This window comes from Ammospiza caudacuta, chromosome 6 (genome assembly GCF_027887145.1).
Source record: "Ammospiza caudacuta isolate bAmmCau1 chromosome 6, bAmmCau1.pri, whole genome shotgun sequence".
NCBI lineage: Eukaryota > Metazoa > Chordata > Aves > Passeriformes > Passerellidae > Ammospiza > Ammospiza caudacuta.
In genome coordinates, this window is record NC_080598.1 from 30,804,165 (window position 1) to 30,830,334 (window position 26,170).

The window sequence follows — 26,170 nt, forward strand, 5'->3', positions numbered from 1 at the left end:
GAGCAAAGATAGACAAGTTCATCTGAAATGGCTCTGGAGTGAATGCCAAAAGCAAAACTTCCCTTTGGTACTGATGTTTAAAGAAGAAAAACAATTCACATAGCAGTGGAAAGGTAGCTTGAAAGGGTAACTGGAAGAGAGCTTAATTAAAGGGCCCTGAGAGTCCCAAAATTTATTAAAGCCAATGCTGATTGGCTCGGAGATCTGCTGCAGCAAAAAAATAAAACTTACCCTTGGGTAAAAATGCTTCTTATGGTGGTGCAAGACAACTGTTCATCTTGAGTTTTGGATAATATAATGTTACCACACAAGGTATTTTAACCTGCTTGTAATATTGTACTGCTTTTGCCTGCTAGCTCACCTGTGTTTATGTAACATTAAGCATTGAAACTCTTATTTTTATCAACTTTGCCAAGCAATTTTATCAGCTGCTGCTGGTGCAGTGCTGGAAGTCTGGGAAGGGCTGCTTCCTTTAGCTTTGAGAGATGGGATGTAAGGTTAGAGGGGGTGGATGGTGATTGCATGAGCAATGCAGGTCAGGTTACTGTTGGATTCCTCTTGCAAGATAAGTGAGAGCCCTCTGAAAGGTAATTATTGGAAAGCATAAATTCCTGAGATAACCTGTCCAAGAAGAAATACTGACAGGAGCAGAGGCCATGTGTTAAAGGCTAGCCGTTACTCCAGGGCAATGGGCAAACCTCTCTCTCTCTCTTTTTCTGTAACCTCTCTGCTCTGACAGTTGACTCCTGCAGTTCTTTTCCTTCAGTTACTTGTCAATCTTTTTCTTGTCCTGTTTGTAGACCACTGTGATGCTTGTCTCCATTCTTTGCTAATTGGGGTGCAGACAAGTGGAGGCTGTATGCAGTTTAGTTCCATGTCCAAACTCTCTCTTAGTCATTGCTTTTGCTTGTCATTGTTATTGTCACTGCAGCGTTCAGGTAGCTTTTGCAGGATATCTGAAAAAATAAAAAGAGAAAAAGAAAGGTTACTTTTGTATTTCTTTAACAGATTTTTGTATAGAAGAGCTTTAACTAGCTTTCAGCATGATCTGGTGTCAGCTTTGTCTCTGAACCAATAAAATTACTGGATGGCTGTTGGGGAAGGAAGTCTTGTAGAGTGAGAAAACAAATTTCAGAGGAAAAGATGGAGCAAAACTGGGAAATAAGAAACGTGACTTCTCCTTCTCTATGGCTTTGTTATGCAAACTCTGTGTCTCATCTGTAATGTAGAGATAATGATATCTACCCAGCTCCTATTTCCACTGGTTGATTGATTAATGACTGTCTCATGATCCCTAGATTACACTTTTGTGACCTGCAGCTTTAACTACTGCAGTGTATTACATACAGAAAGAAAATGGAACCAATGTGTTAGCTTTGGCTAGTTCCAGCTGGGAAAACATGATAAACTGACCTGAACAGCCTTGCCCATGTGTATCTGCTTCTAAGACCTCATTCTAAAAGTGCACTGGAGCATGTGCTCTCTGTTCAGCTGCCATCTCTGTTCAGCAAGACATTCAAGTGTCTGCCTAACTTTGACTTGAAGGGGACTTGCACTCTGAATAATGTGCTGTGCTGAACTGGGACCTGATGGTCAGGCAGGGTTTCATCACAAGTGTTTGAAGACCTCAGTCAATACACAGGGCCAAAAGTGACTCTGAAGTCTGCCCTAGCACGATGGGGATATGCATTAAACAACTGGAGTCTTTCAGACTTGCCAAAAGAGTAAGTTATTTGAGCAGATGAAAGGATCGTTGTTTTGCAGTGATAATTGCAGCAAAACAGTATTGCAGGCTTTGCTAACTGTTAAGTGAATTACAAAGCTTTTCTATTTAATTTAACTGTTCTAAAGAAATACCCACCTCAATCTGATACTTGAGTTAAGGTGGTGTTGAGAACAGGAAGCAAGGCAGAAGAAAAAGAGGTGCAAGGAAAGTCCATGTGTATGGGAAAGACCATCAGATATTTGAGTTTCTGAAAGCTGGTTGTGGCAAGCATTTTTTCTTGACTTTATTAGAGAGTTCCTCTTGGGTGCTGCATAAATATCTACAGAAACCAGGGCACAGGTGTTTGAAACATCACTCCTCAGAATTATATATTAGTATTTGCAATAGTGGTTTGCTCTGCTCCCATGGGATATGCTCCAGGTGCAGAAGATCCTGTGCCTAGACCTTTGAGTTAGTTCCAGTGTGCTCTCAATACAGAGCATTCTTTATGCTGGGGGAGCTGTGAGATGATGTATTGGATGCATGTTTCACCTCTTACAATTTTTATTGTTACTTTTTGAGGAGTAATAATGAAACTTTAGCAGAGGAATGACCATAATCTGCCCTACTTCCATTTGTGCGTAGAGCTGGGGGAAGGAGGTGAGAAAAGGAAATCTAATTCACAGTCATCTTGGGAATTCCCCTATGTAGCATGAGTCAAGTATATCCCTGCTGTACGTCTGCCAAGGCCAGCAGATTTATACAAGTACCAGAATGATTGTTCCTGTGTATTTAGGAGAAATAATAATTCAAAGAAACACAACTTTAGTTATCTAGGCATGAGATGATTTTATAGAGAACAGAAAACGTAATTTCCTCTTTTGATAATTATTGACTAGGTACGTAGTAGATATTAGTGTTTTCTTACATGTGTATTCAGTTTGTCACACATAGATCATGACCAAGGACCTGAACGTGCTACCCATTCAAGTTTAGTAACTTCAAAGTATTGACTCTAGATGATTTTTTCCCAAGGCTGACCACAGAGGCGAAGTAAACTCTAATAATTATGTGATTTTAAGTTAGATCTATATAAATCTCTGCTTTGCTGCTTGTGTGATCATTTTCACCTGTGCAAAAAGGATTGTTTTCTGGAGTGGCATTTCCTTTGCAGCAGGAGATACAAGGCTCCTACAAAAGAGACAAGCCAGCAGAAAAATGTGAGTTTACTAACTCTTTCTAGTCAAAGGACAGAAAGTACCTAAAATATTAATGTAATAACAGTTCAGTGTAGTGGGGAAGCTTGCATGCCATTTAGGAACATTTGTACTACTCTTCTACTTGCATGTTTATTTTAGTCTCTTTTAAATTCTGCCACCTGGATTGAATGGCACTGTATATTTGTCTACTAAATAACTGCACAAGGTGCAGGGGAAATCCCAGCCTGAGAATTTCCAAGAGGCCTGACAGAGGTCAATCAGACCAGGACCATGCTGTAGAGCTTGGACAACTGTGACTCTGACGTGGCTTAATGCATGGGGCAATACCCCCCAGTCTTTTCTGGCATCTCACTGCCTGTTGAGCTGTGGTGGAGATATGTAGCTTCATGAAAGATGAGATACTTAGAGACACATGAAAAAGAATGCTCTTGTCAGTTTAACTGATGTCATTTGGGCCAATGATGCAACTTCCATTTGCTATGTCTCTCAAAAGGGCTGTACTGCTGCTGAGTGACCTAGCTCCCACCACTGATGGTGTGGCCAGACCTTTTCCCACTGCAAGCAAACAGGTGTGCCACTTGAAGACTAACCCAAGCTGGTTGTACTGCAGGAGATACCTCTGGAGGCAGAGGGGTTTTGTGAGCTTGCCCTCAGCTCTTCCAGGCAATGTCAGCCGGGTTTGCTCGAACAGATCGAATGGCCTTGCTTGAACTGAGTCAGGGAGCGCTCACACAAACATTGCCACTGGCAGGAGGTGTGGGAGCAGTAAGCTCTGGGAGACAAGCAGTGAAAAGCAGCAGGGTAGGAGGGAATGGGTGATATTTTTAGCTGGCACAGCTAGAGCTAGGAGAGGATTTCTGTTCATGATCTGAGCATCTTTTTAGTACAGACAGTGCCTGAAGTAATGCACACGATTTATTATTGAGGTAGGTTTAGGGTGTTACCGGTGTTCTGCAGGGCAACTATTAAAGCTACAAAGGAAGTCACGGCAGAGTAATTTGTAGAAGTCTGGTTTGCTGTTTTCCTGGTGCCAGCTTAGGTGATAGATTATGGTTTTTACCAGGAATGCAAAAGATAGGATCACTGTGGGAAATCAGAACCATGGGAGCTGAGTGGGTAGACTTTGTCTTTGACTACATCTCGCCTGTAAGACCATCGTTGTACTAAGCCAAACAGAATTCTGGTGACCCCAGGCCCCAGCAGCTCAAGTTGCTTTTCTAAAAATATATATAAAGAAATCCCTTAGATGTTGTCATGTCGAATCTAACGCTGTTGCTGAAGTTTTTGCTAGTTCATTCCTTTAGTAATTGGAGAGAATTTTTGACCTTTTAGGAGAGGTTAGGACCAAGCTGAATTCTGAGTGCTGTCTTCAGACACAAAAGAGGTCTAGGTTATTACCTTTCACACCTGTTGTTCATTTAATTGTATGATGCTGCATCTCTTTAAAACAGAAACTCTGGCCTGAGAAAGAATAGATGCTCTGAGATATCCCCAAGGAGTCTGCCTCTGAGATTAACCTAATTGGTCACTGTGCTGAGTCTAATAGAGATTGCATGCAATGTCTGTCTCTGGAAACAACTTAGGTAGCCTGATGTATGACATGGAAATTGTTGCTGATGCCTCTTCATGGAAATGAAAGTAAAGAAAGAGAAGATGTGGACAAATTACCACATGCAATGTAGTATAATTGTTCACAGTCCAGTGTATTTGAATGGGGCTGGTAACTTAACCTTCTGAAATACCTAATTTCATAAGTACACATCAGCTTGCACCATACACAGATACCTCTTGTAACCAGCCAACAACTCTGCATGTTAACAGGTGAGTGAGATGGGCAGAATGATCCCGCTTTTTTGGCTTCAAGAACTGGGAATGCGGCTGCAGGCCCTGAGCAGGGCCATGCACAGCTGCAGGAAAAGGAGCACCTCTTGTTCTAATCCTTATTCCTGCACAAAGAGGGCTGCAGCTCTTTACCCTGAAAGCCAGATTTTTGTCTGCAAGATACCATCATGTACCACACTCTTCTTGGCAGTATTAACTTGTGCTGCTGTTTCTTTTCTTTAAATGGAAATGCCAGCAGAGCTCTCATGCTTTTACAATACATGTGAGGATGGGGCTAATCAGATCAATTTTCCTCAAATTGTAATTTAAGCCTACCTTTTGTCATTTTTCTTCAAAGACAGACTTTTTGCATGAGATGATACCTGTAGTTTCACAGTGGATTAAATTACAGCCTAAGCCTGTTTCCAGAGCAGTGAATGTAGCTCACTCTATGAGGCTGCGCTCTCTGTTACAAATCAGCATCACACCGTGATTCAAGCAGTGAGTACCCTGTTGATTCTGGCCACAAGTGGCCAGCAGGGATTTCCAACCCATCAGGGGAGGTCTTCCAGTAAGTACCTGCAAAAGGGGGATTTCTTTGCTCTTCTACATAGACTGCTAATGCTGAGTGCTTGGAGGAGGGTGCTAAAAAACCTCACATTGCTTTTACACTGATTTGGATTCAACCTAGACTTGTAGCTCAGGGCATCTTCTTGATTGCTGTAATGTCTGCTCTGTGCCAGTGCTGACTCAGGATCTTGTCATCAGCTCTCTGATGGCTCCTAATCCCTTGAACCACATACAGTCTCTGCACCTGCCACAGAGCAGTGAACAAGTGCTAGAAGCTTGTCTATTTTGGCCGGTCTGCATGAGTTCTTCCAATGAAAGGCGTTAACTCTCCTGGAAAGTCTTTTGTTTACTCTTGGATCATTGCTGCTCCAGCAACACTGTCTGCTTTGCATACTGTTTAGTGGTCTGATTTGTGTAGTCTACCTACTACCAAAAGAATCTTGCTAACTATTGTTTCTCTGACATGGCTTCCCAGACTGGGGAGAGTTATACAGTCTTCATGTTGTCTATCAGGTGAAATTATGTATAGAAATGAAATAGCTGTCTCAGTGACTCTGGCTCTTGGAGAGTGCAGATATGTGTTTAGAAAGCTGCCAAGTTTATGTTAAAAAACCGAGAGCCCAGAAATTTTGAGTCATTCTGTAGCACATCTGGAAATCCTGTTTTGCCTTTGCTCACGTTCACACCCCTTACATCATTAGAAAATGTTGTGCAGGGACAGATGCAATGGACCACTATGAGAAAACTGAATCTGCACATTCCTGCACTTTCTGGCTTGCCATCAGATTTTGTGGTAGGATTTTGAGCAGTCTGTTATGCTTCACCTAACACCAGGAAAGCCATTCTCTATTTCTCTTGAATCTTTACATTCTACCTTGATGCAGTTGCAAAGGGTGCATGCTTCTAGCAATTAAGCACTGCCTATAAACTAGAAATTCCAGAGAGTGCAGCCAAAGGAGGGGCCTAGCCAGCCCTTTGTTGTTTAATGCTCAATAGTGTCTAACACTCTTGAATATGTCATATTTTCTTTTGCTTGGATCTTTTGATGAATGTTATGTTAGCATCTTGCAACATAATGTGGGGATGAGCAAAACAGAATGCTTTATCTCTTCTGGGAAGATGCTCTGGAGCTGAAGGTCTGCTGTCTGAAGATGCTGCAGGAGCCTGGTGATGCTGGACTCTGCTAAGCACAGGTTTCCAGCTGCATCTGAGTATAGAAAGGAGAAGCAGATGTTCAAGCAGCTTGAATTTAGTCCACTGTGCTCTTAATGAAAATCAGTGGTGCTTCATAGTCTGTCAGGAAAAGACACAATGTTGGGCAGGGGACTGTGGGCTTCTTTGACTTGCTTTGTGGCAGGGGAGGTACCACAGTTTTGCAACTAGCTCTGTCTTTGTTGCTTATCTAGCCTGAGGTAGAGAGTCAGAGTAGGCCAGTCCAGATGGGAGAAACACACATGAGCATGACCAGGCTTCAGCTTGAGAAGAGAATTATGCTGACTGGAGAGGGAGAGAAAGGCCCTTTTGGTGATTGTGTCTGTAAGATTGTCCACATTAACAATGTTAGTGCATAGTTTGTAATGCTTCCCACTTCCAATCAGCCTCATTCTGATCTCCTCTGACTTCACCTCTGCCAGCTATGCTGCCCTTGCTTTCAACACTGTGAGGTTTGGGAGAGTGCTGTCGGCATGAGGGGGAAAAAGATACATAAACTGCATGTCATCAATGTCATGGCTGGCATTGCTGCATGGATACTTCATCATATTCCCTGAAGGTTTTGCACAGATATTAAATAGAAGTGGCTGAAGAATTGAGCCCTGTGGCATTCTTTGTGTCACAGGTCATAGAGAGAAGGAGCAGCTGCCTGTCAGGGGCCTCGTGGGACCTGCTGGAAAGGAATAGTATAGCCAGCTCAGTGCAGCTCTCTCAACACTTGCCAAGACACGTAGTTGTCCAAGATGGTGTCCAGTGTTGCAGGCAACTGATAACTCAGGTGGTGCCTGCATGATTTCTTAGTCTCTGTTCAACTGTGAGAAGGCCTAAGACCTCACTGGTGTTTTATTTCCAGACTCATTCATGAGTGTCTCCAAAAGGAGAATAAAAAGTATCTTCTGAAGCTGCATTGCACCACTTCTCTCATACCACTTCTCAGATCTCGCCCAGTTTGAAACTGGATGGCAGTGCTGCTGAAAAACAAGTTGTGATTTAAAAGGCCTTTTATGGTTGTCCTCGCTGTACCTCACAGTATCAAATGATCTAAAATGTAAGACTAGAGACTAAATGTATAGTAAACAAAAAGTCCATGGTCTTAAGGAAAGCAAGGCCCACATTTTTGATCGTGGCTGAGGACCACTGCAAACTGTAGAAGAAAAAGTCTGTTGCTTTATGTTGCATGACTAGTCATTTCTTCCTCTGCTATCAGGTTTTTACTTGCCTAGTCATGCAGTGAGCATGGCTTTAGAGGGAAATGACTAGAATGAGGCCTGGCTTCAAGAATTGGAGACAATCTGGATTCATACTCAGAGGTGTCTGGTAGAAATTTAGGAACTGCACTTGAGGAGGACTGTTCTTTGTTATGCAAGTTTTCCCAGGGTGATGTGGACCTGTAATCATTGTTGAGCATGGCTAGTTATAGGTGTTCAGCGAGTGCTCACCTTCTCTGGGTACTAACCTGAATTGTGTTAGGCACTGCAGGAGGGGCGCTCTGGATTCTGCCTATTTTGTAGCTGTTTTAAAAGGTGTAAGTACACTCAAAAATATGTGACTTTGCAGGATGGGCTGCAAAGTAGTGGTGGGGAGCTGCTCTGCTGCTTTCAGGGCCCATCAGGACTCCTGTCAGCACAGAAACATCTTGAACATCTGGAGTGAAGTCAGGCTCCTGGTCCTTGTTGCAAATTTATGGGCTTATAAGACAGTCAAGTTCTTGGGTTTCTTTTTTTTTTTTTTCCTCTTATTGAAGGCATGCCTAGACGGCAGAGTCATGGCACTAGGTACTGTACAGAGAAGTGGTAAGTTGGAGTCTGCTCAGAAACCTTATGGTCTAGTTAGTGCTAGCAGGCAAAGACTGAGGGAAGGGAAGAATTGTTCTTCCCTGGCTTTGTTATTAGCTGACCTGATTCCATGATAGAAAACCTCAGTTTCTTAACACTTAAAAGAAAAGTGACCTCAAGGATGTCACAAACTCTGATCTTCTGTGCTGGTGCTTGCTGTCATGGCAGCGACCACCTGCAAGGCTGCACAGAATTGTACCAGGCTCTCATGGCAGTCCCAGCACCCACAGGACCGCTGATGCTTTCAGAGTGCTCACCTCCCCGTTCACACTGAGCTTCCACTGCTCCCAGCCTGCTCTTTAGTTTCAGTCCCACTTTTTTCACCAATAAAGAGCCCCTAACCTCACTAACATTCACCCCTCCTATGCAGCTTTTCAGGAGTATGCAATAGCATAGGTTGTTCTTTTCCAAGTGCAGGAGCTTTTATCAGTTAGCCAGAACTGGGTTATTTTAGTGTTCATGGTATGTAAGTGCAAAGCCTGTGTGTATGCCAACAGTGTCACTGGCATGCCTGTCCCAAACATCTGGGGTTTCACCTGGGGCTCTCTACTGAAGGGCTGTGTGTTTTTCACAGCATGCTGACAACTGTATTCTGTATTTCCAGTTGTGCTGCCTTCAGTATGATTTGCCTTCCTTGTCCAGCAGTTGTTCATGTCTGCTCCTTGCTTTTTCCCAGCATCTTTAAAATCTGCACATATGCTGATGATTTTGTGTCATTAATATCAATCTAGACAAGTCTGTGTGACCTTTAACTCCCCTGTCCAAAGGGAAGAATTGACCCTTGCAGTCAGTCACTGCACAGCACTGACTCATACATACTTTTCATAAAAATAATGAGGAAATTCCCCATAGTTTTTACAGATACTTTTTCAGGAGTTGAAGTGGAAGTCTTCCATAGCAACACAGTTTGGGAAAACTATGAAGCATGTAACAGATAATTAATCTTTTTTTCTGACATATTATACATTTTATAATATTAAATTTTTTTTCTTCTTCTTGCATCTCACTTGCTCAAACTCAACAGATCTGTTTGAGTTTCATTGGAGCTCTTGTGCTTTCCAGTCTTATTCCCACCCTTGTCTGTTCTCCAGCTCTATTGCAAACCTCCTGGGAAGGGGCTGGGATTTGTCCCACCTCCCTGACTCTGCAATGAGGAACACAATGGGACCGTTCTTCCCCTTTTTTGCCCTGATTTTAGTACACTTTTTGTTTTTTCCTGCATAAGATAAAACATGCTGTGTTTAGATATGTAGCACACAAAAAAGGAAAAAGTATCTCGAAGTTTGAAGTTCTTTAAAAAAAAAACCTAACTAATGGTAAAACAAAACAAATAGGCACCCAAAAGTAATTTCAGGGGAGCTGTTTCCCACTGACATATGACTGTCATGAGGAAATACCATTTCTTTACTTTCCTATATTTGATTATTTGTCACTTAAAAAAATAATTCCATTTATAATTAAGGCCAGGGTAATTCCTCAAGGTCTCAGTATTTGAATAGCTTTCCAGTGAATACTTAGAGAACTGCACTTTTTGATCATGCTTGCAGTAGTGGAGCCAAGGCAAGCTTTCTTAAAATATGGAGATGACTGAATACTTCTAAATTGTTATTTTTATTTAAGGCAAAAAACCCGCATATTTAAAAATCTTTAAAGAAAATGTAATGAAACAGCTAGGCTGCAAGATTTTGTCATGAATGAATTTGACCCATTAGCTTGGTTGCTTCTCTGCCATTAGGATCTCAAATGCCCTTTTATCCTGCTTAGAAAAATCTGAAATTTACTTGATAGTATGATTTAAAGCCAAATATTTTACATTTGAAGACTTATGGTTATTTTCAGTCTTAGAGCAAGATGGAAACTGAAGCAATCTCCAGTCAGATCCTATATATCCCATACACTAATTCTGAGATGTATTGTTTTTGTCAATATGGATGCTTTGTGGTGTACATATGCTAATGACTGAAGTGATTTTTGGCATAAGGAAGACTTATGCAGTGGTGGCAGTTTTTTGTCACATAGCTATGCCTATTTATTTCCAGTAAACTCCTTAGAGTTAGAGAGCATCTCTGGTTTAATATAAAAGGAATCTGACATAGCTCTGAGGAAGCTCAAGTGTTTGTGGAAAGAGCTGTTAATCTTTGATCAACTGGGGTCTCCTTGTTACTGACTTTGATTACACAAGTGTACAACTTTAATTACAGCTTTTAATAAGATTTCATTTCTTCCTAGTCACATTCTTTGTATAGTAGAGCAGCTTATCTTTTCTTTCTCCCCTGCTCCCGTTCCCTTCCCCCCTGCCTTTTTATGGAAAAGGGCATTTGAGGTCATTGCAAGGGATTCAGTGTCCGGAGGGATTCTGCTGTACAAGCTCTGCCCCTGCTGTACCCTCCACTCACTTGCACAGCCCAGAGAGCTCTCTCCTTCAGCTGCCCTCCACATATCCCTGTGCTGGCAGCTGCCCAGGAGCTGGTGGTCAGCAGGGGGAGGACAGGTTTGTGAGGCACAATGTTCACACAGATGATCACTGCTGCACAAAACCTCTAAAAACCCCTTAGGAAGTCTCTGTAGGAAAAGGATGTTCTGACCTCCCCATCATTTGATAACCTGAGACTTGGGTAAATTGAGTTCTGATCATCAGAATTGAGAAGGGAGAACTTGAGGTGCCTCCCTTGGTATTTGCTGTATTTTTGTTCTTCCCTAAGCCTCTGCTTATGGCCCCTGTCAGTGATAGGATATTGGTCCAGTATGGCCAAGATGAGAAGTGCCTGACTTCAATGTAAATCATAAGATACAACTGAGGAGTCACTTAAAAGATGTGAGTCACAAAAAGATACAGATGGCAAAACAGAGCAATTTGCACTGATTTGACGTTCAGAGGTGTGCAAAATTTTAAAAAGCCAGTTGTGCCTACGGAAGAGGATAGTGGGGAAAAAACTAATAGAACAGCAAAGGGAGCTCCTTTTATCTCTGTGCATGCATCCCTTTGGCTCACTTGCTGTATGTGCTATACTCTTTTTGCACACTAATGAATATCAGAGTCAGAGCAAGTTATGCCATCTATCACTCTGCTCCTGTTTTCTAATGAACTTACCCCTAACAGGTAGCTTTCCTAGCTATTCGTGTCACGAGTGAATTTCACCTTGACAATAGATCAAGAATGAGGTTCAGCAGTGTGGCCCACCTACTTTGCAATGCTCCAGCATGACAGCTGCTTTGTGTCCTCAGGGTAGCTTTACTTTGATGCTTTTCCCTGTTTAGAAAAATTTGGAGGGAGGATTTTGGTAATCTCCAGCAGGCAGAGTTTTTAAACCTATCTCAAGGGAGGATGAAGATTCTACAGAATTTTTGAATAAACAGTTATTTATGAAGTAAGTGACATTGTCTTTAGAACTGTTATTCCCACTGGGCTCCAGAGAAAAGCAGCATTTGCCATGCTGGATCTGACTGGTTGCTGCTGTAGCCTGCTGCTCCTGGCACCTCAGGCTTCACTGTGGAAAACTCTGGAAGGCTTATGACAAAACATCTAGTCTGCAGATATGGCTCTAGTTATTCAGGGGTGTGTTTTCATGCCTCAGAAGCACACAATAAGAGAACCAATGTTCTTTGCTCTTATGGGCTCTTTGGCACCAGAAATGCTGGAGCGAAGTTCTTCTAAACTTGGCTGGCTTTCTGGTTGCCTAAAACTTACTGCAGCAGTTGCTGTAACGTGGGTTTGAAATGACTGGTTTGCTGAATTGGCTGGACAAACTACAGGGAAAGAGAAACAATCAAATGAGTTCACTGTGGTGTACATGGGCCTGACCCCAGGTCATGGGGCAGTGTGATTGCATCATTTGCTCATTCAGTAGCCACGCTGCTACTGAAAAGATCTGTGTCTGGTTCTTGACAGCCTGATCTTTTGATGAATTTGACATCACTTTCTGCATGATCGGCTTCATCAATGTCTCATGTCACCAACATTTGCATCTGTCCAGGCAAAGTTCTTTTGTTTGTCCATTTTCAAAGCAACCTCACGTCCCCTTTTCCTACTCTTGTTGGAGGGGGCAGCGCAATCGTTCTCACTGTGCCCTGTCTCTCTTGGCAGCCTCGGGGACCAGTTCTACAAAGAAGCAATTGAGCACTGTCGCAGCTACAACTCTCGGCTCTGTGCTGAGCGCAGCGTCCGCCTGCCCTTCCTGGATTCGCAGACTGGGGTGGCTCAGAACAACTGCTACATCTGGATGGAGAAGAGGCACAGGGGGCCAGGTTGGTAGTGCTGTGTCTCTGTATGCACGTGCATGGACGGAGGGCTGGCCACTGAGCCCTCTTGGGGTTTAATTAATAGGAGCTCAAACCTGCTACAGGCCACACAGAAGAGAAACTGCCTAAACCTCTGTGCCTGCAGGGGATTTCCTTTGGTAACTGCAGAGAGCTCATGCTAATTACTCTCTCTCTATGCAAAGAGGTGCCTGACATGGTAGTTTCTAAGGCTGCATCATTGTAGCTCTTTTCATGCTATCAATCCCAGTCTGTAGCAGAAGACTCAATACTCTGCTCTAAGAAGGACTGGAATTACCTCCAAGATGGAGGTGGGAGTTTTTCAGATTAATGCTGAAAATAAGGAACTATATTAGGAGGGATATAAAACTGAAGTAAAATATAGGAGAGTCCATTAATTGAATGAATGTTGTTCTAATGGTTAGAAATATACCTATAAATCCTGGTTCTGCTTTGGATAGGTTAACTTGGATATCAGTTCTGAAGCTGTGGTTCCCTTGGGTACAGAAAGAAGTTGGTACATTTCCTTAAGGAGCTTTGGCTAATGCCTATTCCACAGCTCAGGGAAGCTCAAGGGAAAAGAGCACTGTTATTTTTGTAGACTTTGGTCAGTTGTTCCTTTGTTAGACTAAATCCATCTGAAATCCCTTTTTGAAAGGCAAAGGACAGTCACCAGCCACCAAAGACTGAGATGTTGCTCAGACAGAAGTCCTTCTGAGCCCCAAGGGGAATTTGGCTATGTTGTAGCTCAGTATCTGACCAATAATTAGCTCAGGGAAAGGATTTTTAACAGCACCAAACTGTATTTCAAACTTCTTTTTTCCCCCCTTCTTTAGTGCAGCCCAGAGAATCCAGGCAGGAAGAGACCTGGGGTACATGGGCACTGGAAGTATGACATGCACACATGTGCATAAATATGTGCCAGTTCTCTAAACAATATTTACACCCTCCCACCTTCACCCTCCACCCCCTCAAATTCTAGATCTGAAATTATGGGAAAGTGAAGCCTGCTCTAATCTCCTCCACTGTCTGGTTTACAGGAGATGAAGTGAGAGGAACACATAGGATATCCCTTTATGGTCCTGGGGCTAAGAAAACAATTGCAGCTTCTCAAAAGTGCCTAGCTGAGTCTTAGCTGAAACTTTCCTTCTCCCCTTTCTAGGATACCCTAGAGGAAGGAGCTTTGTGTTCCTCCTATTACTAAAATATGAAAAGTAGATTTCAGTTGTCTTGCAGTACTACCGGAAAACTGTTTATATAATGAAATGCAGCCACTTCTGGTGCAGGAGACAACAGGTCTTTTTACAGTGTTAATAATATCCAAAGAATATCTCAACTACAAAAACTGCTGGGGTAATTCAGGATGGCTGAACATGGTTCACAAGATGGGAGTTTTCTAAACTTCTGGGCTGACCCTTCTTTGGTAGGATTGCTTCATAACCACAGTCAAGTGTTTTGTTTCAGCTGAAAATTCTCTAATTATAATTGGTTATGCTTTGCATAAACTTCCCTTCCCCTTCCCATCCTTCTGAACACAGTCAGAAGATATATATATATACACACACACACACACACAGGTATACATCCACTGTGTTCATGAGTAATGTCTTGTCAACAGCATCTTCCACAAAGACAGACACAGAACATCCTGTGTGGGTCTCATTGGCATTTGTACACGTGCAGAAGGAATCATCATAACTGTGTTACAGCATCACACCAGAAACTAAGATGTCTAAATTCTTTGCCTTTCTCAGCCACAAGCTTTGTGGACTACTTTGAGCAAATTCATTCCGAAAATCTTTCCTTTCTCACTTCTGATAGTGAACTGTTTGGCAGCTGCCCCTGCAGAAGGGGATAGATGACCTTTCTCCTGCAGGTCTGCACCAGAGAATAATGGTGGAACATTCTTCACAGAGAGTATCAAGTGGAAGAAGCCTCCCGCATCTGCATGGGCCACCAAATCTGATGACTGTGTTTTGAATTAGAATAATCAGTGTGAAATGAACCAGCCCTCCTCCCCCATATTTGCTTTTCTCGTTCTTGATTTTTATTAGCCCATTTAGTGCTCCCCTGAGTGTCATTCTGTAATCTATTTCTTGTAGTATTATGGTGAGTCAAGGGATCCTTCTACATGCCTGGTTTTGGCCTGTACACAATGTGCTTGTGCCCATAATAAAGGACTCTGAAAATTCTCTGCCTGCCCTCCCAGTATCTGTCTTATGTGCTGTGCTCACTACCATTTACTATCCCTAACCTGAAAAGCTAGATAAAGACAAATGGCAAAGCTCCAAGACCTCTTTTCACTTACACAGACTTGAAAAACAGAGAAGGCTCGGGAACTCAGCATATTAACCTGAGTTCTTGCTGTTCTCTTTGTTAAAGGAGTCAGAAATCTGCATCTCATGATAAACAGTTCAGGGTTAATTTCACACAATACTGCACATAACTCCCTCCTTTTCCCCTCCTCCCCTGGCCTTTCACACAAGCTTTGAGTTATGACTCTCCTACACTAATGAGATAAACAACATAACTCACTGCAGGTTCTGCTATTTCCTCTGTAAGCAAATGGTTGGAACCTTCTCTGGTTGCCCTATAAGGTACCAGAGAGAGAGACAACCCACAGAGGGCTGAAGATGGTGATATGCATTATTTCCATCTTCACTGCAGGGTTGCCTGTGAAGGAGCTACATTCAGAGCATTCAGAACTGACCCTTTCCTTGTTGTCTCTCCTTTGTGTACCATCTCCAATTCATGTGAGCCAGCACAGAGACAGATGAGGAACAGGGCAGAGAAATGAAGGTAGCATTGGTGGGTTGAATGAAGTGAAAGTCTGGTATGTGTTTTAAGTTCAGTGGATGGCAGTATATTAATGAACAGGCATGCTTCGAGTAGCAACAGAGAGCTTACCTGAAGGGTTGCAGAGGTGGATGTTGGATCATCTCTTTCTAATTGATCTGCCTGCCTCTCTCTAAGGAAGAGGCTCTCTCAGTTCTCCTTTCAAGTTTCTAGTTGGGCTTTCAGCATGTGTAGTTGGCTTTTGCTGTCCTGGCTGAATCCAGAACGGCTCTTTTTTATAGGATTGCTCAAACTAGTAGATATTCCCCCCAGACTAGTAGATCTTTGCTCCTCTGTGTCTGGGACAAAAGCTGTGGTAATTATTCCTTCAAATGGCTCCTCTGTGGAGGCCAGTGCAATGGAGGGCTGATTTTCTGTCCTATTGCTTTGATCTGGTAATTGCCATTTCAGTGTTGTCTTCAAGTTCTTGCACAGAACCTGCTGAGAAAGGGTGGGGCTTCTTGCCTCCACCACTTTAATTACTCACATCAGAGCCAGGCACAATCCACCTTGTCATTATAGCAATGCAGTGGTTCATGTTTGCAAAGTGGCATGAAGAAGGGTGCCCAAACACTGTATAAGTGCTAGTTATTCCCATTTTTATTTCCAAACCAGTCCTGGGCAACCTGTTCTGAAATGTGTTCTTCTTGGGCTGTGCACAATGCCCAGCTTTGTGGGCATCAGTGTAAGAAGGGCATCAAAAGTCCAAGTCAAATAGCATTCTGTGCCCTGAAACAGCCAGAATCTCTGCAGGTACTCGTCATTTGGCCATACTCAGGCAGTATGCCATAGATGCTCCAAGGCCTTGGAAGTCAGTGGAAAGTGCTGGGGTCTGAACTGACATTCCCAACAGCTGAAATATTTAAAACCAGGAAATTAGGTCTCACCTGCAGAATTCAATGAGCACATTCCTTCAAGGTGAATTGTGTTATTGTCTCTTCCTCCCAACCCCCAAGTAAGAGGATAGTTGAGGTTTTTTTTATTCTCATTTGGTCTGGTGAGTTGCTTTTGTTCCCAAGCTGGTATTCTCTCCTGGCTGCTTCAGAAGAGAGGAGAGAACTCTTGGGCCATCCTCCTGCCCTTGAGCTGTTCTGCTTTACTGGCACCCCCTTGATGCTGTCCAGCTGTTCACTGTCAGTACAATTTCAGATATAGCAACACCACTCCTATTCTCTCTCTTATGTGGTCTTGCCTGATTTTTGAGGACAATGAGTCTGGAATTGAAGTCACAGCAACAGCAGAAGGGCAGAGGAGCCAAACCAGAACTGGTGGACAGAGAGGGCAGGAAAAGCAGAGGAGAGAATGAAATTCCTCCAACTTTTCTTGCTGGGTATTTCTGTGTATCATGACTATCTGGGGCAGTTGAGGATACTTAGAAGCACTTGTCAGTGTGCTTCTGTGCCCCTAGCAGTGATGCATTCAGAAAGCCCTGCTGTGTCCTGAATGCAGGAGAGAAAAGTACAGCTTGAATATTTGGCTGAAGGGTGTCTGTCAGGAGAGCCAGGGCAGCTCAAAAGCCAGTGATGCCAAATGTAATTTAAGGGAATATGCAGTGATATAAACATTATTGGTGTATCTCCTCCCTCATTCAGAATATTGGCATGAGGAAGTAAGAGTCAAAATGAAGAATTAGTATTCAAACAGAAGTCCAGAATGTAAACAAAAATACAGAGTCAGACCTCTTGGGTGTTAGTTTGCTCCCATTTGGAAGACACAAATTTCCTGACCTGCTCTGTGCATCAGGGCCTCAAGATTTTCATGTCAGAACTTCATCTCTTCTCTCTCAAGGGGCTTTCTCTGCCTGTGGAGGAGGCATCGCCCTTGTGACCCAGGAGAGTCTGAAATTCTATTTACCCTGAAGAAATCACAAATTATTTATGTGCAGCTCTGGTTTCAGTGAGCTGAGTGAAGTGTCTAAGTGAGACCTAGATTCTCTGTAGGCCTGATCCCAAGAGGTGCTGAAGAGCCTCAGGAGCACTGGATGCCTTGAGTGTGTAGCTCTGCCTCATGATTTGCAGGTTGAACCCTCCAACAAGGAGATGCTGGAAGGGCAAGAACAAAGATGCTAGAGATGGTCCTTGTGGTTTACAAACTGAAATGTGATTAATTTTATGCCTTTAATCTTCAGGCCTGGCCCCAGGTCAGCTGTACACATACCCAGCACGTTGCTGGCGCAAAAAGAGGCGTTTGCATCCCCCTGAGGATTCCAGGCTGAAGCTGCTGGAAATTAAACCTGGTAAGTATTTGTTTGCCTGCCTCTCCTGAGCTGCAGAGCAGCTGGCATACATGCAAACCTGGCATTTAGACCTTGCACTTTATCTTTGCTGCTTTCCAACCATTTCTCATTGCATCTGTTGCATCTTACTTGATTTGCTGTAACCATAACCACCAAACCCTCTGCATACAACTCATCCCTTACAAAAATGTGAACAAGTTGTATTGAATGCTAGGGGAACTGAATTTATCTTCTGTAGGGTTGAATCCTGGCTTCTATTAGAAAATTAATGAGGATGTAAAGAATCAATGTATTACTAACTTTTCCTCAGTGACTTACTAGTGCAAAGTCTCACTGGTATCTGCTGCCTAATCTTTGTGAAAGAGACCACTGTGTGTGTGAAACAGTAAGTATAAGATAAGATTTTTCTTGGTGGGGCTGGTGATGAGGCTGTGACCAGATTATGAACAACAAATAATAAAAAATACACATTTGTGTATTTCTGTCTGACTTTATGTGTACCTTTGTCTATTATTCTTTCATTCTTCTTGTCCTTGCTACTCTTCCACAATTAAACTATGTGAAGTGATGAGTCTGGATGCTGAATGAGTGACTGTAAAGCAGATGTGGAGGAGCTGCAGCTGTGTCAGGTAGAGCATAGTGTTGTGCATTCTTCCTTGCAGTTTGTAATAAAGGCTTGGTGTCTCTGGGGTCAGCTATTATGAGAAAGAGGGAACCCATATACTCACAGCTGTATGTGGTTTTTAAGAGGTGAGACACTGTCAGTATAAAAAGTACAGGAGAAAACCCCCAAATGTAAATTAGAATATTAAAAAAAAACCTGTTTGACAGAAGAAGGTACCTGGGAACTGAGCTACGCTCAGCAATACTGATGACTTTGCTTCTATGCAGTTGTTGGTGAAGAGAGAGGAAAGGGCAACAGAGGCAAGTTCAAAACCCTTTAAAATCAGAGGCAAAATTCCTGTTGATTCTGGTAGAAACAGAATCAAGGTTTTTCAAAATTCCCTACCTTCAGTATAGGAGACATCAGTGGACAGTTGGAAAAGAGGAAGAAATTCCTATAACCAATCAGTTGGGGTTCAAACCAAGGGCAAAATCTCAGCCAGAAAATAGAACTAGATCTCACTGCTTAGAAAGAGCTGATGAAATCAGTCACATACATTGCTGAAAATGAGACTGGACTCTAGGAAGAGGATGATGTTGGCTTGTAAAATTGCCTACCTTAGACTTTGTGATGATGCCAGTACTGCTGTGCCTTGGTAATTTTGCAAGGTAAAGCAGGGTAGAGTTTGACTCTTTTTTGTTTGCATTACTCTTTGCTATATTCGCTGAATGCCAAATTAGTGCATTCCACATGCCACAGGGCATGAAAGGCAATTACCACAAAGTTATCAGATAAAGAGACCTCAGCATGTCTGTCTCTGTGTTGTTTTCCTGCTATAAACATCTCCTCTGCATCTCAGGAGTGCTACTTTTGTTGCATTGCCGGTGGCAACCAAATAAGGCGAGTTATATTGCTCTGCCATTTAAATCTATTTTCCAACCAATTTCTATCTAGTGATTAACTTTTCTTATCAGTTATACCACAGTTTCACTCCATCTGTGCATATCCAGAATAGAGTCAGTAGCCAAAAGTGGGATTTTCCCCTTCTCTGATCTGAAAGTGTAAAACCTATGGAACACCTTGGACCTCCATTTAAAGGTAGCTTTTGAGAATTTGGGAGAAAGAGAGTATAATTTATTTGTAATATGGACAGTAGAAATACTGTAGGTTTTGGAGAAGACTGTTGTAAAACTTAATGCTGAACCTAGGAAGCTACCTAATGCTGACTTCTTTGTCCTCAGTTAAACATCAGATGGTTGTGTGGGGAAAAGATGTGGAAATTTAAGATCTATTAAAAAGCACAGAGATGACAGCTGTAGGACATATAAAATAAATTTGAAAGAAATCTAATCTATATGTTTCATAGTTTCACTCCACCTAGGGCTTGGGCATTATGTTCATTCCTTAGAGCTCTTCTTAGCAGCTAGAAAGTGCTTATGCTTGATTAATATGCAAATAGTTGATTTTTATAGAGGAGGCTGTGAAATTGTTAATATATTTTGATATATTTTTGTAATTGTTATATGGCATGTGCAAGCCATATAACAATTATACAACATCAAATTAGGGCTAAACCTTAGTTGTATTATGTTAACTGCATAGAAGTACTTCTTGTAAAACAGCCACTGTAACAAACACAGAAGAGGATCTTTTCTCCAAAAGTTGCAGTCCAGCAGTCAATGGGATTGGCACCAGGGGTGTGAATATTTGCTTGGACTGCACCTGGGCTTTCAGAGTGGCTTATTATAGCAAAAAATTGTATTCAGAAGTTCCTGTATTCAGAAGACACCTACATAACTCAGGAGAGACAAAGACCTAGGGTTTTTTTTTTGGTTAGTCATGGGCTGGTCAGTAAGTAGAATCAAACTATTGTCTTGCCAGCAGTTCCAGGGTACAATAGATCATTTAGTAATAGTATAGTATAGTTTTAGGTTTATAGCTATAGCCTACTTTTGCAGTTTATGTAGTGCATGACACAACTCAGTGAGTGAGAGTTTCGCATTTGGTAATACCAAAATCTAATGAAGAAAATAATCATGCTCCAATGGTCTGCTATTTTTTGTAAAATGGAAGGTGCACTGTAATGTTTTTCCTGGTGTGAGTTGATGCCAGCTTCTTAATAGAAGATGGTATTTTTTTTGTCCTGATATGTTGATTTTATTTGGTTTAAAATTAAAGTGTTTGGTTTTAAGAATAGTTACAGCCAAAGTTGTGCAGGTGTGAACACTGGAATAGGAATTGCTGATGCAGCCTTTAGATGTCTATTTTCCTCTGCCACTGTATTCTGAGTTACATGGATGCATTGCCCCACTAAAGTGGTTTGTTCAAGGGTCTAGCAATGTTCATGTTTGTGCTATTTCTATGCATCCTCCCTCCCATCCAGTAGCCTATCCAGGAGAAATAAAGTATTGCCAACACCTAGTTATGATAGTGCCTTTACTGACAATACAGTCAGTATTCGGATCAGATCTTCAGGATTTTTACTAAGTATTCCTGACATTTGCTTTCATATGGCCTGATCTTCATCTTTCATGTGTAAGTCATATTCTTACCATCAAAAGCAAGCACTGTGGCTCAAGTGTACCCTAGAGTTCATTGTTGTAATGGGCATGAGCTATTACTTGAGTCATTATAGTGTAGCAGTCAAAACTCCTATGAAAACTGGTACAGATTTGAAACAAATCCAGGGCCATGGGCAATATATTGTCATGTTGCCAATACTGTGATTTCATAGGTTCATAAAATAGCAGATGGAAAGGGATCTCTGGAATCATCTGGTCAAACCTTTCTTGGCAAGAGCATGGTCTAGACAAGATGTCTCAGCACCCTGTACGGCCAAATCTTAAAACTGTCCAGTGTTGGGAAATCTACCACTTCCCTGGGCAGATAATTCCAATGGCTGATTGTTCTCAATGGGAAAAATTTTCCTCTTGTCTCCAACTGGAATTTCTCCAGGAGTAACCTGTACCCAGTAGCCCTCATATGGTTCATGTGACTCTGTAAAAAGGGTGTCTCCATCTCTGTAGCCACTTTTTAAATACTGGAACACAGTGATAAAGTCTCCTTTAAGCCTTCTCTTCTCAAGTCTGAACAAACCCACTTCTCTCAGACATGGCAGGCTTCCCAGGCTTGGATCATTTTTGTAGCCCTTCCCTTCACCCCCTCCAGATTGTCCACATCTCTTTTGTATTGCAGGGACCAAAACTGAGCACAGTATTCCAGGTGTAGCCTGACAAGCACTGAACGTGATAATTACTTATCTCTGCTAGTGATGCCCTTGCTGATGCAACCCAGCATCCTGCTGGCTTTATTTTTTTGTTGCTACAGCAGCACACTGTTCAGCTCATGGTTCACCAGGACACCAAGGTCCCTGAGCTGCTCCCCAGCCAGGCAGATCAGCCTGTCCTGCACTCCTGAATTGTGTTTTCCCAGATGCATTTCCTAAGTGCAGAGTTTTAAGCTTACTAGGTGCTGATACTCATAACATATTTGTGAAACTAGATTTCTGTTCAACCAAGTATGGGAAGCCTGGTTCTCTGCAGAATCAGCTGTGGTGTTTGCATGGCACTTCAGCACAGAGCAGTGGGAGGGCTGTAAGCAGCTCATGCTTCCATGTTCACTCAGCTGCCTGTTATGCCCAGTAAAAGAGGAAGAACAGAGCTGAACTCCTGTGCTTGAGAAGTCTGGGAATGGGTGAGGGAGAGGGTTGAGCTAGGTAGCCTGACTTCCAGTGGAGTGGGAGAAAAAGGAGAATTTTTAGCTGTACCACCAATGTGAATTGCAGGTACTGTGAATGTGAGCAGTATGGTTCTGGCCCTTGGCAAAATCAGAGCAGTTGGACAGAGGGCTAGAAATGAGAGGGAGATCCTGGATTAGACCCAAGGCCCCTTGAAATCATAATTGATCCTTGTCCTATATACTTAGTGGTTTAATGGTGCTGGGTAGTATCATGATTCTGTGTTGGGTTAGCTATCAAAATTGTGGTAGTGCTATTGCCTACAGTAAACCCTGCTGACAGGCAGGTATTACCCAAGCTTTGCACCTATGCAGATGAGAACAGATACAGTGAGTGTGGCCAAAAACTCTAGTGGAGTTTAAATTGGTAGTGTCCTACTTCAGTCTTACAAGATGGCTAAATATAGGTGCATACATACATACCTACAGAGCTTTTATTTCACATGGTGTGTAAGTCTAAAGAATATGACTGTAATGCTTTTGTGTCAATTTACTGATGTCCTTTGGTTTTGGACTGAAAGCCCACGGAGAGATTTCAGAGTGGGCAGCCTTCCCACCCACTCAGAGGGTGTGAAGTAGGGTTTGTTTATGCTGCTCCTGTGCTGAGAATGAGCTGGGGTCCTGTGCTAGTGTCTGTCCTCTTATATCTGAGCAGTCTGGTGTTCAGCTGAACTACAGAAATGGGGTTTTTTACCCATTGTTGGATAGTAAAAGCAAACCAAAGTATTTTTCATTTGCTATTATGAACCATGGTAGTTGTCTGAAGCAAGTACTGAAAACAGATTTTTAGTTCCAGCTGAACAATGCCTAATCTGTTTTTAGTCTGACATATGGGGTATACCTAGGTGAGCGTGCTTGTGGATGAATGAACTAAATCCTTACAGATAAGCTATTATCTCTTTAAAGCATCTCTATTTACCTTGTGGAGACTGTGACTGATGGTAGAAGGTACTGTGTGTTTCCTGGGAAGTGAGGAGTGCTCCCAACTCTTGGGGGTAATGCTCAGCATGTCTGTGGAGGTCTGTGGTTTTTAAGATGGGGCACTTCACCAAGATAAAGTCAAGATGACATTAAAAAGCAAAGAACGGAGTTTGCAGTGGTATCACTTGTATGATAGCATCTAGAGACTCAAGCAGCATGTTAGATCATCATCCCAGGGGTTGTTGTGAAGTCTTCTCAGCCATATGCTTACAGTCCAGATACACAAAATATAGTGAAGGAAGTACTTCGGTTCCAAAATGGAGAAATGAGCAACTAAGGGAATAAACTACTTCTGTGACGTTTTAACCAGAGGTTTGTGGTGCAGCTGGAAATCAAACCCAAGAACGCAGAATGAACACTGTGCTGCTGAGTTCCATGTTATTTTTTCTGCTCCTGGTTTCTATGCCCAGTTTCACTCCAAGATATTAGAGCCTAAAACTAAAAATAATTCAAAACACTTAATTTCATGAGAATTTCCTTTTCCATTTTTTTCTTCCATAAGCCAGTTAATATTTACTAGTTTCACTTTTGATTTCAGCAATTTCTACACAATGACACATTGGTTCCTGTTCTGTACGACAAGACAGCAGTGTTGTTTTGCTATGAACACTGTAAAGAGAGGCACGTCTCTTAACAAAAACTTTTCTTCTATTTGACAGTTTTCCTATTATCTCTGTAATTAAAGGTCATGTTATGTTATAGAACCTGCCTGTGGCTCCTTTTTAAGGTCCATTAAGACCATCTTAGGGCCATGACTGGAAGAATAATTGTGGTGCCAAATAAGTGTGTCTGTAATATGCAGATGAATTGGATACAGTATTCCTGAAAGAGGCTGTCATATAAACCTATCAGCTGTTCAGATTTGACAGATTTCTGCACATGTGAATTTACCAAAGCTATTTTCTGTGTACAGCTTATTTTAGTTTTGGTTTTGTTTTTTTGGTTTTTTTTTTAATTGTTTGTGGCTTTTATTAACATTTGCCATGATGAACCCTGCATTTAGGGTGGAGCTGACTTGACAGGAGCAGGTTTGTTTCTCTGATGATTTGGTCTGGATTTCTCATGTAAGATAGATTTTAATAGTCTGTTAGCAAACTTCTGTGAGTTTTGCTCCTGGCTCTCCAAAATTCTGAAATGAAAATGTCATTTAAAGTCTGCTTTTAATTCAAGTCCTTCTGCACCCCGAAGTACTTTGCGTTAGAAAGCAAGCAGAACCCCCAGCTCTCCCCGTCTGTCATGCTGCATTGAAGTGTCCCTGGTTTGGGGGCGTTGGGTCCCCGCGCCCGGCGGGGCCGGGAGCGGCTGCAGCGGCGCGGCGCGGCCGGCAGAGGGCGCGGCGGGCAGCAGCAGCTCCGCGCCGGGGCCGCTCCCAGCGGGAATTCCCCGCGGCAGGAACGGCCCGCGCTCACACCGCGTGTGCCGGGAACTGCGCCCGGGCCGCCTGAGCCTGGAGCGCATCTCCTTCCCACCCACACTCACCCGTCTTCAGTTTTGTCACCTCGTGCAGAGGAAAAGAAAAATCCCGTAACTTCTTGGGATGGGGAGGGTGGATGGTTTTCAGTTCCCGTTTGATTTGTTAGAAAACACATCTGCACCCTGACCGTGCTGAGTCCTGAGCTTGGTGTGTCATGTGCCTATGTGTGTCATACTTCTGTGTCTTGGTCTGTCATGCACCTGCGTGCGTCGTGTTTCCATAGCACTTTGGAACAAAATGAAGCTTCTCATTATGAACCCAAATCTGGGAGTGAGGATGCCAGAGGTGTCAGGTTTCTGTCTTTGCTGGGTTTTTTGTGCAAGTATAAATATTGATTCTGCTGGGCCTTTTCTTTTGGGTTTCTGGCCTAAATTTTAGTATGTGTTTATTCATCAGCTAAGCCTGCAGCTTACAGACTGGTCCATCGATGCTCTTGAATCGAAACAGTAGGCTCCAATTCTCCACTAATCTTGTGTTCACAGCAGGGCATGGCACCACAGGCAAGAGATGCTGCTTTAAGGCACTTACACTTCCAGCTATGAGTTGTGTGACAGAAAAAGTGACTTTCTGTCACCAAGAGAAAACTCATCTGTGTGGGACCTCCTTGTGAATCAGCTTCTTTGTATTATACACACGTTTAACCAGTTTATTCCACCTCATCCACCACCTTTCAGTTCTGCCTGGAGCAGGGACCTTTCCTGGTCCAGATCTCTGGCCAGATAAAGTTTGCTTTTCTTTTCTTACATGGCACTGAGAAAAGCAGAGAACCTGTCTGTTTCTTCATGTATTCACTGACACAGAATCACGGTATAGAAGTCATGCAGTGAAATATGCATTTGTCCCATTACCAGCCTGCAGCAGAGGTGCCCATCTCTGCACTTCAAGTCATACCACACCACCACATCCTTGCATTTCCTATGCCCCACACAGGACCAGAGCCAATGGAATATGTCTTTTTCTCTCAGCTTCTCAGTGTATGAAATGGAGGTACTAAAACATCAGTCTCCTTTAACTCAGAGGAGTACCTAACAGATATCTAATAAATACTCTTAGAGAGATTGGAAGGGGTATGGGAGGCCTCTAAATAAAAAGAAATGAATGAATAAATCATGCTATTTACCAAGCCCTCAAAGTGCCAGTGTTAAATGTTTTGGCCATTAGCAGAAATACTTGCAAAACTGGTATGGAAGTGTACCAGCTCTGGTGCACAGCCTGGGCTTATATGTACCAGGATGATGATGAAAAAAGAAGGAATTTGTTACACACCCATATATACAAATAAAGAGACTCACCACAGGTGAATTGTTGAGCCAGTTTTTGCAAGGCTGGCTGTGCAGTATAATTGCTGGAAAGATATGTCGAGTTTTGCACTGTGTAATTCTTCTTGCTTTGTTTTTCTGGCCACTGGGGAGCCAGCCTTCTGTATGTCATGTCTGCCAGGGCTGTGGTAACCTTTCCTTCAAATAAAGTGCTGCTCTTGCTTGATGTTGTTACATGTGATAAGCTGCAAATTCTTAGACTAATTCAGCTCAGTGTATTTTCCCCCAAATGGAATTTCATGATTTTGCAGTTATGGAAGTAAAACTCATTTCTAGAAAAGCAGATAACATTCTATAAATAGTCCAGTCAAGAAAACAAAAACATTGTTTCTGCTTTTTACCTCCACAGTCATGCTGGTAGAATTT

General features: G+C 42.6%; 1 protein-coding gene across 1 annotated transcript in view; it reads left to right on the forward strand.

Moving 5' to 3' along the window:
- The window catches only part of DPF3 (double PHD fingers 3), a 153,574-nt gene that overhangs the window by 54,510 nt on the left and 72,894 nt on the right, over positions 1-26,170 (forward strand). The window contains exons 2-3 of the mRNA XM_058806722.1: positions 12,448-12,608; positions 17,584-17,691. Of these exons, the coding sequence (XP_058662705.1) occupies positions 12,448-12,608; positions 17,584-17,691 (269 nt within the window). The remainder of the gene's footprint in view (positions 1-12,447; positions 12,609-17,583; positions 17,692-26,170) is intronic.